This window comes from Carcharodon carcharias, chromosome 26 (genome assembly GCF_017639515.1).
Source record: "Carcharodon carcharias isolate sCarCar2 chromosome 26, sCarCar2.pri, whole genome shotgun sequence".
NCBI lineage: Eukaryota > Metazoa > Chordata > Chondrichthyes > Lamniformes > Lamnidae > Carcharodon > Carcharodon carcharias.
In genome coordinates, this window is record NC_054492.1 from 12,737,873 (window position 1) to 12,751,502 (window position 13,630).

A 13,630-nucleotide genomic window follows, 5' to 3' on the forward strand; every position below is an offset into this window, starting at 1 on the left:
TGGCAGGGTTTGCTGTTTTGTAACAGTTACAAGAGTTTATGCCACAAGTTGCGGTTTTTCCAAAAAAAAATTCATTTTTATTTGATTTAAACCTGGATACAGAAATGAGGGTGAGTGGTAAGTTTTGCTGTGCAGGAACTTGTGGTTGATTGTCCATCGCACCAGTTAAAGGCTTTTTCAGAGTTGGCGTTTTGCTTTTTAGTGTATGTCTCACATGCTTATGATTGCCAGTAATACTCAATGGTATTTTCAGAGCTGATCCTAATTGCATTGTGCTGTTGACAGTGGGCATTGGCGCCCATGACAATCTATAACTTGAAGTGTGCACACATCTAAAGTTTTTCTGTGCATGGACTTCTGAAGTTGTTGAATAGTTTGTATACATCAAAATATGTGCACTAACTGAAAAATGTATTCTTCTTTGCAAGCTTTCTTTTCCTTCTCTTCCTTTGCCCAGACCCCCGACTCAAATAGAAACTTGTGAAAATGGCAATTCTGGATGGTTTCTAATTTGAGACATCTTGGGTTGAGGAGTCCTATATTGAACTCAATGTTAACCCTTTCTCTCTGCACAGAGGCTGCCAGACCTGCCAAGTTCTTCCAGCACTTCCTGTTTTGATTATTAGACATAGTCTGATACTGTTTTTTGTAATACTAAGTCAAGTACTTTTAAGTTGTCTCCTGTGAGTATAACACTGACTGAAAATTTTCCTGAACTTCTGGTTGGTGGCATGTGCAAGGAAATTAGTGCAAAGCAAAATCCAAAGGGTTAAGCATCGGCACAAAACAGCTGAAAGAAAGAGTAATTCAACTATTTAACATATCTAGTGTAAATGCTTTCAATATTCAGATGCAATTGAATGTTGCTGTTCCAAGCATTCCATGTCTAAGTTCTGCCAAAATTAATAAAGCAGTTTCTTCAGCCCACAGCCACCTCAAGGTTTGGATGCAGTTTCCTTGGCTGAGGCTAGACTTGCTCAGTGGCAGTAACTTAAAATAGTACAAGACAGGATTCATGCTGTAAGCCCAGAGGATTTTTAACACGGACTTTGAACAGACAAAGCCCACATCAGCCAGTGGCTGCTGAGAGCCTAAGAGAGGTGCTGTGGTTCAGCTCTAACTGGCAAATATGAGGATTAAACCAAAAAAATAATTTTCAGTAGAATCATATTTGAAATAGGTAGGCTTGCATGCTTGCTTCCTTTGGATTGTTCTTGGCTCAATCTGATTATCCCCAAATTTGTACCAGACTGCTGGCTATATGTACTTCATTTTGCATTGTGCCTTTTTTTTTGAAAGGCCAAACGTAGTGAGCTCAGTAAAAGATTTGGGCTGCCCAAGTGGCTTCTGGTGTGATCCAAGCCACTCAATCAACCACTTGTTACATTCCCAGGCACCTGACCAGAGGGGACTGAATAATAACCAAGAGTAAAATATGGTGGGGCAAGTGATCGTCATACAATTGAGGCTCATATTAAGTTTTCAGTGACATACTTGAGTCCAAAACAAGAATCTTAAATTTATACCTATGTAATTTACTTCATTTGAGGGGTGAGCTGCTAGGACTAGGTAAATAAACAATGGGCAAAATTTGAAGAAACAATCTTAAAAAAAAGTTTAAAAACAAACTCAGCAAGAAAAATCCATCTGTAGCTTACAAGGAAAGTTAAGAGTACTAAAGAAGAGGGCTCATTATGTTGTGAAGTAAGCCTGAGGATTGGGAGTTTAGAAACCAGCAGTGACCAAAAATTTGGCAAAAAGGGGAAAAAATGAAATTGAGTAAACTAGCCTGGAATATAAAAAGGAAAGTAGCTGAAGTAGATGGTTCCTGATTTGGGAAGTTATCATGAAATGGCAGAAATATATTGAACAAACAATGACTGTGACTTCACAAGACCAATTCCATACAAGGTAGAGGGTAACTAAGGGACTAATAAGAATGAGAAGCTTGAGCTAATCAATATCAGTGGAGTAAATGCCTTTGTGAAACCTAAGGGAATAAAAGCCGACAAATCTCAGGATCTGATGGCCTACGTACTAGGGTTCTGAGGTAATTGCAGAGATTGAGATGCCCAGATTCTGATTTTTTTTCCCAAAATTCCCTAGATTCTAGCATGGTCCCTGCAGGTTGGAAGTTAGCAGATGTAACATTGCTATTCAAGAAGAGGAAGAGAAAACACAACTACAGGCCAATTAGTTGTTTAATGGAAAGGAAGCAGAGAATAAGGATAAATGGGGCATTTTCTAGTCGAGTGCAACAAAGATTGGTGCTGGGGCTTCGCTTTTTACAATCTATAATGGCTTGGATGAAGAAACTGACAGTAATATCCAAATTCACTGACCCATTCCCAAATTGTTTTGTAAGCTGTGAGGAGAGCATAGAGGCTATAAATATATATATAAATAGGTTGAATAGGCAAACAGGTGACAGATGGAGTATAATGTGGGAAGGTGTGAGCTTATTCTTGTCACGAGAACAAAAGCAGAATATTTTTAAAGTGTGAAACTTGTAAATGAATCATAAAGTTGGCATGCAATTCGGAAAGCAAATGACATGTCGGCCTTTATTGCAAGGGGATTGGAGTACGAGAATAAGGAAGTCTTGCTACAATTTTATATAGGGCTTTGGAGTACTATGCAGTCTCTATATTCTTTGGATACATGCCTTGGAGGCAGTACAGCTTAGGTTGACTAGATTGGTTCCTGGTATGAGTGTTATCCTATGATGAGGGCTGAGTAAATTGGATCTATAGTCTAGAAGAATGAGATGACCTCATTGAAACATTCAAAATTCTGAAGCGGCTTGATAGGGTAGACACTGAAGTGGTTTCCCCTGGCTGGGGAATCTAGAACATTACTGCACAGGATAAGACTTCGATCATCGAAGTTTGAGATGAGAATTTTCTTCTGGAGTCTTTTTGAAATTCTGCGCTCCAAAGCCTTGAATATGTCCAATGATGGAACACTCACAATCCTGAGATTTTTGGTCACTCAATTGAGAGATATGAAAATTGGGAGGAAAGTCTGAAGGTGAGGCAGAAGATCAGCCATTATCATATTGAATGATGGAGCAGGCTAGAGGGGCTTTATAGTCTCCTATTTATTATGTTAAGTATTTGTGCACCATGTTGGACCCTGAACAAAATATGCTGGTTCCTTTTTTTTATGCAGTTCCTTTTTTCTTTGCTCTCCAGGATTTGGCTCTCTTGGCTTGATGACTTCTGTTCTGGTTTGCCCTGATGGAAAGACCATTGAAGCAGAGGCAGCCCATGGCACAGTCACACGCCACTACAGAGAACACCAGAAGGTAAGATTGAGACTGGTTACAGCTGACAAATTTATGATGGGTCTTGTCCGCCTTAGCCTTTTGGTGAAGATTTTTGCGGACTCCTCTTGTATGTACTTATCCAAATTATGTAACTGGGAATGCAATTCTCAAGTTTGAGCACGTAAAGTGTCTCAGCAGCTTTTTTATATAGGGCTGGGGGAGAGAAGCTTTGCATTTTACTCTCATATTTTGTCTGCAGTGGAGCAGAGCCATGCACTTACTACTAAGTCTTCAGCAAACATTTGCTGCTCCGTGGTTCCACTCTTCCAGAACTTGTGATTTCAGTCATTCATGTTTCAGATGTGATCGTTCATGATTGAAAGATGAGCAAGTATTAGAGGTGAAGAGCGAAATTTGACTCCAATCAGAATGACTTGATTGCTAAAAGTAACTTGCAGCCTGTTTAATAAAGTGGGGAACTGTTAGATGACTAAGGGAAAACATTTTAAGTTAGTCACAGAATTAAGGTAATTAGAATCTCAAACTGATATTGAAGCCAAGTCCATAAATTAATTTGCAGGAAATGTGATAGTTTTATAGAGAAAAATGGGACAATAAGGGGGCTTGGGACTATATGTTTTTTGTAGTGAAAGTACCAATGTAGACTTGGTGGGCTTTGTGGCCTGTTTCTGTGCTATAATCTTCTCATTTTCATTGCGCACAGAATTTTTTGCGTTAATGCTTTGTTAACTTGATGAAAATGGAATTCCATTAGGCAACAAGAGTCAATCTCCGTGGAACACAGAGTCTAGCTAGTTGCTCTAAACAACCTTGGTGTTGACACGGTTGCTCTGCACTTCCTGTGAATATACACATTTTAATAGTACACCCTCTGAATCACTTTCTCTAAATGAGTATTGAGAATGTTTCTGCACAAGAGCTGATTTTAAAACCTGGGCCTAACTTAACTACATGCTTGTAGGCATTGGTATCCTTTTTAATTTAATTCACACTACAGTCAGACTTGGGGAGTGGATTTAACCAGAATCCCTTCCTTGTTTACACTAAGACTAATAGGAGCTCAATGTAAGTTAGTTTTAAATATATATCTCTTGCAGTATTTCATGTTAACAATGTAAGGTTTCCTCCACCTTTGAAGTATACATTTGTTACTGTGGGAATTTAGTATATAAACCTCATGGCACAATGGAAGGCCATTCTGCCCACTGTGCTTGTGCTAGCTCTGTAAGAACAATTTGATTAGTCCCATTTAAGTACATATCTTCCCTTTTGAAAGCTTACTATGAATCTGCTTTCAGTCATAACATTCCACATCTTAATTCATGGCATTAATTTAAAAAAAACTCTATTGTCACTCTGGCTCTTTTGCCAATTACCTTAAATCTGTCTCTGCTGGTCACTGATTTACCAACCATTGAAAGCAAATCTCCCCATACTCATTCAGATCTCTTAATTTTTATTGTTTCATGGGATGTGGGCAGCATTTGTTTCCCACCCTAATTGCCTTTGAACTGAGTGGCTTGCTAGGCTATTTCAGAAGGCTGTTTGAGTCAACCATATTGAGCTGGGAGTCACATGCTGGCCAGATCAGATAAGGATGGCAGATTTGCTCCCCTGAAGGACATTAGTCCTATGGGTTTTGATGAAAATCGATGATAGCTCTCATATCTGAGACTAGTTTTATATTCCAGTTTTATTAATATGGTGGAGTTTGAACCCACGTCCCCAGAGTATTAGCCTGAGCCTCTGGGTTACTAGTCCTGTGACATTACCACTATGCCGCCATCTCTCCTAGATGGTAACTATTTAGATGGTAAATGGTTCCTTAAGATAATTTTGATATTTAGAGTTGCATCTCTGATTTCACTTGTCAAACCTAAAGTTTGAGTCTTAAACTTTAGTGTAGCGTTCCTTCACTGAAACCATCAATTGGTAGGAGTGGGCTAATCTTGTGTCTGTTACAGGGCAATCCTACTAGCACTAACCCCATTGCTAGTATTTTTGCTTGGACTCGAGGCCTTGAACACCGTGGAAAGCTGGATGGCAATCAAGAACTCGTCAGGTAAAATGGGCAAACAAATTGGTCTTTTATGACTGAAACCAAGGAAATAGTTGTGAACACTTTAGAATAGGATAAAATTTAAAATGCTGATTCATTTCATTTGCAGTTATGATAGATGGTTGTAAAATTTAAGCCACCACTAACAGCTGTCCTGTGCCTTCCCTGGTTTGGTTTGGCATGGAAATCAGAAATCTGCTATATCTCGTTTCTTCCAGGAGTTATTGTCCAAGTTATTCCACCCCTCTGCCTCATAACTGAACAGAAAAGATGAGGCTCCTTGTGATTTGATTGTGGATGTAAATATTGAGATCATGGACACATTTAGCCAGGAATACTGACCCCATGTGTTTAATTTTGGACAATGACCCTGTGTTTAATGCATTAATGCTGTAACTCAATGCACCTTTCATTACTGTTGTCCTAGCAAGGTAACATTTTGTTAAGCATTTAAATGCTAGCCCAAATGCACCTTAACATTATTTTTTCTTTTTAAAAAGGTTTGCTCAGATACTGGAACAGGTGTGTGTTGAAACAGTTGAGAGTGGTGTCATGACTAAGGATCTGGCTGGTTGTATCCATGGCCTCAGTCAGTAAGTTGTATAACGTTTTTCCAGTACTGAGAAATTTTACCTGTAAAATAAGCATCAGGTTATTCTGAGATATGCAAGGCCGTTTAGAATGAACTCATTTATCAGTAGTGGTCATAAGCCAAAAATTATTGTTCCTGGCTCTACCTTCCAAAGAGGCCTACAGCAAGGCTCAGGCTGTCACTTTCTGTTGATTGCGCAGGATCCCTAGGTAAAAGTCCTATTTAAAAAAAAAGGGGACTAGGTACTGTCTTCAGAGCTTCAGTCATGATCCAGATTGAACTGGCAAGTCTGAGCATTGCATGGATTGGAGACAAAGATGGGAACCTGGGGTTTTGGTTGATTGGAGGTGTGGAGTAGCAAGTCTCACAATATATCATGAGGCTGGGCAAGGCGAAGCTAGTATCAAACCTGTATTGATGTTGGGCTGGAAGAGGCTAGGAGTTATGGGAGCTTGCCTCACTCACTATGGTATAGCTGCTTGATGTACAGAATCTCAGTGCAGAAGAGGCCCTTCGGCCCATCAAGTCTGCACCGACATGTGAGAAGCACCTGACCTACTTAATCCCATTTACCAGCACTTGGCCCATAGCCTTGAATGTTATGACGTGCCAAGTGCTCATCCAGGTACTTTTTAAAGGATGTGAGGCAACCCGCCTCCACCACCCTGCCAGGCAGCGCATTCCAGACCATCACCACCCTCTGGGTAAAAAGGTTTTTCCTCACATCTCCCCTAAACCCTCCTTGTGACTGACCCTTCAACTAAGGGGAACAGCTGCTCCCTATCCACCCTGTCTGTCCCCTTCATAATCTTGTATACCTCGATCAGGTCACCCCTCAGTCTTCTCTGCTCCAACGAAAACAACCCAAGTCTATCCAACCTCTCTTCATAACTTAAATGTTTCATCCCAGGCAACATCCTGGTGAATCTCCTCTGCACCCCCTCCAGTGCAATACATCCTTCCTATAATGTGGCGACCAGAACTGCACACAGTACTTCAGCTGTGGCCTCACCAAGGTTCTATACAACTCCAACATGACCACCTACTTTTGTAATCTATGCCTTAATTGATAAAGGCAAGTGTCCCATATGCCTTTTTCACTACCCCACTAACATGCCCCTCTGCCTTCAGAGATCTATGGACACACACGCCAAGGTCCCTTTGTTCCTCAGAACTTCCTAGTGTCATGCCGTTCATTGAATACTTCCTTGTCAAATTAATCCTTCCAGAATGTAACACCTCTCACTTTTCAGGGTTAAATTCCATTTGACTGTCCCGTCTATATCTTCCTGTAGCCCAAGACATTCAACCTCAATGTTAACCACCCGGCCAATCTTGGTGTCATCCGCAAACTTACTAGTCCTTCCCCCCACATAGTCATCTATGTCGTTTATATAAATGACGAATAATAGGGGACCCAGCAACAGATCCTTGTGATATGCCACTGGCTTCCAGTGCAGCCTGCCTTTGGAGTGTGGGGAAGTGGGGAAGGGGTGAGGGGATAGGTTATAATGGAACTGCACTGAGGTTACCTGGTTAGGAAGGAAGGCTGACAATCTGTTACCCATGTAGTTGCTATAGATCAAGGAATTATTTTTCCTTTTATGTTGATGACTAAATTTCCCCAACATAGACGATCAAATGTGTGGATAATACCAGATGTTCCTAGATTTTAAAATAAAACTTGCTTTAATGGAAGGAACATAGCTTACCCTCCATCTCCTGTCTCCCTAAATTTGGATGTGTTCTACTTTTCCTTCAGTGTACGATTGAATGAGCACTATGTGAACACTACTGACTTCCTGGATGCCATAAAGAACAACTTGGACAAAGCCCTGGGCAAGAAGTAGATGGTTGAAAACATTCATTTTACCTCATTTTTAACTTAAAGACTAAAGGTCACATCAAACAGAAGGAAAAAGCCAGTCAGTTTACTTATTTTTTTAAGTTCAAATTTATTAAGGATAAGATTTCCCAGCTTGTCCTGGGATGAAATTGTACAGAAAGCTTGGACTGATGCGGATTTTTGTATTGTGAAACATTTCATTAAAATCTGTAATATATTTGTCACTAGGAATGAAGTTGGCATTAATTGACAAGCAATAAAAACCTTTTTAACGTGTTTGTTCTTTGTGTACTTCTTTCAATCCTCAATCATCCCAAAATGTAAAAAGCTTCAGTGGTAAGGAGGAATGGAATACAATGTTTTGAGGTAGACCAATATTTGACACCAAGCATTCCCATCTCAGCAACATACCCAGTTGAAGTATGAAGCTCCTCTGTCCATGAATGTTCCTGAACCACAGCTGCATCGATGAAGCTGTTCCAGATCCAATGCCATCCATTACATCAGCTTCAAGATTGCCAAATGTTAGTTTTGTGGTGTGGCTGTTTACCCACTTGAGAACTAAGTGAAAGGCAGGTGCCACTTGAGAACTAAGTGAAAGGCAGGTGAGGTGGACACCATAGTCTTTGAACTTGGATGCAGATTAAAGTTGGCAACACAACTACCTGCTGGAGGAATGAATGAGTCAAATAGGTTGGGATACTAGGGCTTGAATGTTGTACACCTTGATCTAAAGATTCTGTAACTGATTTTATTGTTATAATCAAAATTGACCACAGGCTGATCTGCCATCAATTTGGTGAAAGGGAGTGGAAACTTTGGACCTTCGATTGAGTTTTTGAATTAGCAGGAAGGATTTTTTATTCATTTACAGGATGTGGGTGTCACTGGCTAGGCCAGCATTTAATGCCCATCCCTAATTTCCCTTGAGATGGTGATGGTGGTGAGCTGCTGCCTTGAACCACTGCAGTCCATGTGGTGTAGGTACACCCACAGTGCTGTTAGGGAGTTCCAGAATTTCGACCCAGCAACTGTGAAGGAATGGTGATATATTTCCAAGTCAGGATGGTGAGTGGCTTGGAAGGGAACATCCAGTTGGTGGAGATCCCATGCATCTGCTGCCCTTGCCATTCTAGATGGTTGTGGGTTTGGAAGGTGCTGTTGAGGGAACCTTGTATATGGTACACTGCAGCTATTGTTTGTCAATGGTGGAAGGAGTGAATGTTTGTGGAAGGGGTGCCAATCAAGTTGGCTACTTTGTGTTGGATCGTATCAAGCTTCTTGAGTGGTGTTGGAGCTGAACTCATCCAGGCAAGTGGAGAATATTCCAGCACACTCCTAACTTGTGCCTTGTAGATTGTGGACAGGATTCCTAGCCTCTGACCTGCTCTTGCAGCCACAGTATTTATATGGCCAGTCCAGTTAAGTTTCTGGTCAATGGTATCTGCCAGGATGTTAAGGGATTCAGTGATGGTAATGTCATTGAAGGTCAAGGGGTGATGGTTAGATACTTTTTTTTTGGAGGTGGTCATTGCCTGGCACTTGCGCAAATCTTACTTGCCACTTGTCAGCCCAAGCCTAGAAATTGTCCAGGTCTTGCTGCATTTGGACAAGCACAGCTTCAGTATCTGGGGAGTTGTGAATGGTGCTGAATGTTGTGCAATCATCAGTGAACATCCCCACTTCTGACGTTTTTGAAGGGCATTGATGAAGCAGCTTAAGATGACTGACCTCCAACAACCACAGCCATCTTCCTTTGTGCTAGGTATGACTCCAACCAGCAGTTTCCCATTGATTCATTTTGACGTCCCATTCGTCAAATGCTGCCTTGATTTCAAGGGCAGTCACTCTCACCTCAGTTCAGTTCTTTTGTCCATGTTTGAAGCAAGTCTGTAATGAGGTCAGGAGCTGAGTGATCCTGGCAGAACCCAAAGTATCAGCGAGCAGGTTATTGCTTGAGGACATGCTGCTTGATAGCACTGTTGATGACCCCTCCTTCACTACTGGTCAAGAGTAGACTGATGGGACAGTAACTAGGCAGATAGGATATGTCCTGCTTTTTGTGTACAGGACATACCTGGGCAACTTTCCACAATGCTGGGTTGATGCCACTGTTGTAGCTGTACTGGAGCATCTTGGCTAGGGATGTGGCAAGCTCTGGAACACAAGTAATCAGTACTATTGCCAGAATATTGATCAAGTTCAAAAGTGCCTTTGTTGTGATAAAGCAGGGGTGTTGATCATGTGTATTTTACTTTGTGGTTGAATACTGAGTGATGGTTAATTAAGCCAACCAACCAACATTGCTCAATCTTCTTGGTCCCCTTTTTAGGTACAAGTTACTGACACTAAAATAACAGGTTCCATAGGGTAGATGTAAAGATATTTCCACTTGGAGTGGCCATAAATATAAGTAACTAATAAATCCAGTAAGAGTTTAGGAGGAACTTTTACCCAGTGAATATGGAACTTGCTATTCACTTCAACCATTCCACGTGGTAGCATTCTTTCAACAGGAAACTCAGGACATGAGGGAAAAGGGAATTATATTGATAGGGTGGGAGAAGGATCACGTGAAGCATGTTTTTATGCTGTAAATTCCATGTAATGCAGTCTATAGTGATTCACACAAATGTCAACTAAAATGGGCTGTAAAATTAATCATATAACCTATTACTGTACCAAACCATTAGCTGTAACTTCCAATGTCTTTGAAATCAAGAACAAAATTGTTCTTTCTCGATGCAGTTAAGCAGTGAATTAAAAAGGCTGTCTTAAACTGTAAAATTTAAAATGAATGTGCTCCCAGGTAGTTGAGAAGTACTTTGCAAATTGACCTGCACTCATGGGAGTACTTAATTGATTTACACCACCTGCCTCTGGTTTTAATATTCTGGCTGTCGAAAATGAACGGAGTAAAATTGCACACTTTGCAAAGATTCTGTGTGGAAAGGGTTTGAGTGAATTCAACAAAGCAAGGAAGTGGAGATGGAATTTAAAATTACTAAGAAGCCACCACTCCAGTGCAGGGAGCAGAAGAGGTAGGGTATTTTGGGCAAATGCAGCAGGGCATAAAAAACACAACTCCTGATCAAATTAACTTGTTTTCCCCCCTTCCACTTTATTTTCAAGTACCAGAGGAATTGGGGGATTTATTAAACTGAGATTTTGAGCTATGCATATCACTGGCTTGGGCTGGGCTGGTGGCCAAAGATAGGTTAAGTACAGTTAAGGAGCAAGGAAGTCAGTACAATCATCCACAATAAGATTATGAATGCTAAAGGCCTTAGGGAGTGGGCACTGTAGTCAGAAGGTTGGTGATGAATCATCTACTTGAAGGCTCCAACAGACCACTGATGGGGTAACTGATGTGGATTTGGCAGGGAGGTTAATGAGGATGGGGCAGTCATGATTGCAGCTCATGGAGTTAATGACTCTTGCTTTTTACCATTTGGAGAATGCTGAAGGTACGTATGGGCTTCTTCAAGGTGAGTGGGACAGGAGGATTCAAGCTTGGGATGATGGAAGGACAGCAGGAAGGTTGTGATGGGTTGACACTTTAAAAAAATATTCATTCATGGGATCAGGGCATCGCTGGTTAGGCCAGCCTTTATTGCCTAACCCTAATTGCCATTGGAGGTGGTGGTGAGCTGCTGCCTTGAACTGCTGCAGTCTGTGGTGTAGGTACACCCACAGTGCTGTTTGGGAGGGAATTCCAGGATTTTGATCCAGTGACAGTGAAGGAATGGTGATATATTTCCAAATTAGAATGGTATGTGGCCTGGAGGAGACCTTCAAGTGTCTTCCCAAGTGTCTGCTGCTATGCTACCACCTAGCTGATAGTGGTCAAGGGTTTGGAAAGTGCTGTCTGAGGAGTCTTGGTGAATTCCTGCAGTACATCTTGTGGATGGTACACACTGCTGTCACTGTGCCAGGGATGGTGGAGTGAATGTTTTTGGAGAGGTACTAATCAAGTGGGCTACTTTGTGCTGGATGGGGTTGAGCTTCTTGTGTTGTCGAAGCTGCACTCATCCAGGCAAGTGGACAGTATTCCATCACAGTCCTGACTTGTGCCCTGTAGATGGTGAGCAGGCTTTGGGGAGTTAGTTGAGTTACTCACCACAGGATGCCTAGCCTCTGACCTCTTGTAGCCACAGTATTTATATGGGTAGTGCATTTCAGCCTTTAGCTCACAGCACACTTGGTTCCATTTCTAACTGACTGGTTGTAGCTGGGGAGTTGACTATAGTGGCTCCATTCCCACACCTTTGCATCTGGTGTCCACAAGGATCAATTCTTAACCACCACCCCCCCACCCCCCCACTCCTATTTCTGGACATCCTAAGAGTAAAGAAACCCAAAAGGAGATTTGATAGTCGGTTAAAATCATGAAAGGTTTACATAGCATAATGGCTGAAGGGTCAATATCTAGAGCACAATGATTTAATGTTTTTTGGCAAAAGAACATGAAAAATTTCATTATGCAACAAGTGGCAAGGGTTTGGAATGTGCTGTTTCAATAGCTAAGGAAAAAGATTGCAGAGAGATGAGGAAAGATCAGAGGAATTGGGACTATCTAGATTCAAAAGGGCTGGTGCAGACAGAGCTCAATGGCCTCCTATATTGTATTGGACGTTTCATTTTATATCAGAATCTAAGTGTCAGGTTACTGTTTTACTGCAACTGTACAGGGTATTGGTGAGACCATATCTGAAATACTGTACAGTTTTGGTCTTTTTTAAAAAGTATTGTTAGAAGCAGTACAGAGAATGATCACTCAACTACATCCTGAGATGAAGGGCTTAAATCATGAAGAAAGATTGGGTCTATACCCAATTGAGTTTAGAAGAATGAGGGGTGATCTTAATGAAACATAAGATCCTGAGGGGACTTGATATTAGGATTCCAGGAGGACGTTTCTACTTGTGGGGAAGACTAAAACTAGGAGACAGATTAGGAACAATAGTCTCCTTTTTAAGACATTTTTTTTTCTGAGGGTGGTTAGTATGTGGAATTCTCTTCCTTAGAAAGCTGGGTTATTGAATTCATGCAAGGCAAAGTTAGATTTTTAATAGGCAAGGGAATTAAGTATTTTTCAGGGGTGGGGCAGACAGAAAAGTGGAATTGATCTTATCAAATGGCCTTCTCCTATGTTCTTCGGCTAAGTTATAAGTTTTTTTTAAAACAAATTTTATTTAAAATGAACACCAACTTAAATTTGTGAACCCCTGTTTTAAATGAAAAGTTCAGGTACTTGAGTGAAATGTGGGAAAGGTTTCTTGGCCTGCTGTACATAAGGCTTTCTCCTCTTAAGTCACAGGCTGCCTAATCACCCTGATTGCATCTATTGCTCCAGTATGAGATGCCTGCAAGTGGGGTTTCTGGACTTCACTGGGGAAATCATGCCAGTCTCTCAACTGAGCTCTGACAGCAGCAGAAGAAACATGGCTGGCGAGCTACCTGTTGGAAACATTAGCTCTATTGAGGGATTTATAGGGCTGCACCTGCACATCTACAAGTGGATCACAAGCTTCTGAATGCTGAGAAATGAAAAGTGGAGGAAACACACGGCTAGGTTTCTTGTTTGCACGACTTTAGAATTTGCCTAGCTTCATATGGGAACTTGAGTGGTTGGAGGTGAGGGTGGAGAGTTGTCGTTTATTTTGACAGCACAATCCATGGAAAGCAGGGACTTAGTGAAGTGAGTACTCCTACATCTAGGGGTGATGGGGCAGAGATAAGTCAAGGGCTTAAAGAATTGGTAGTCCATCAAAATGAATACTCTAATTTTAAACAGTTAAATGGGTGAAAAGTTCTTTATTTGTAGTCCTGTAATCTTTAAAA

The 13,630-nt window shown here is 41.2% G+C and overlaps 1 protein-coding gene across 1 annotated transcript in view; it reads left to right on the forward strand.

The window, feature by feature from the left end:
• Positions 1–8,062, forward strand: part of idh2 (isocitrate dehydrogenase (NADP(+)) 2) — a 32,030-nt gene extending 23,968 nt beyond the window's left edge. The window contains exons 8-11 of the mRNA XM_041175165.1: positions 3,195–3,307; positions 5,254–5,351; positions 5,849–5,941; positions 7,703–8,062. Of these exons, the coding sequence (XP_041031099.1) occupies positions 3,195–3,307; positions 5,254–5,351; positions 5,849–5,941; positions 7,703–7,790 (392 nt within the window). The 3' untranslated portion in view covers positions 7,791–8,062. The remainder of the gene's footprint in view (positions 1–3,194; positions 3,308–5,253; positions 5,352–5,848; positions 5,942–7,702) is intronic.
• Positions 8,063–13,630: the final 5,568 nt, after the last annotated feature.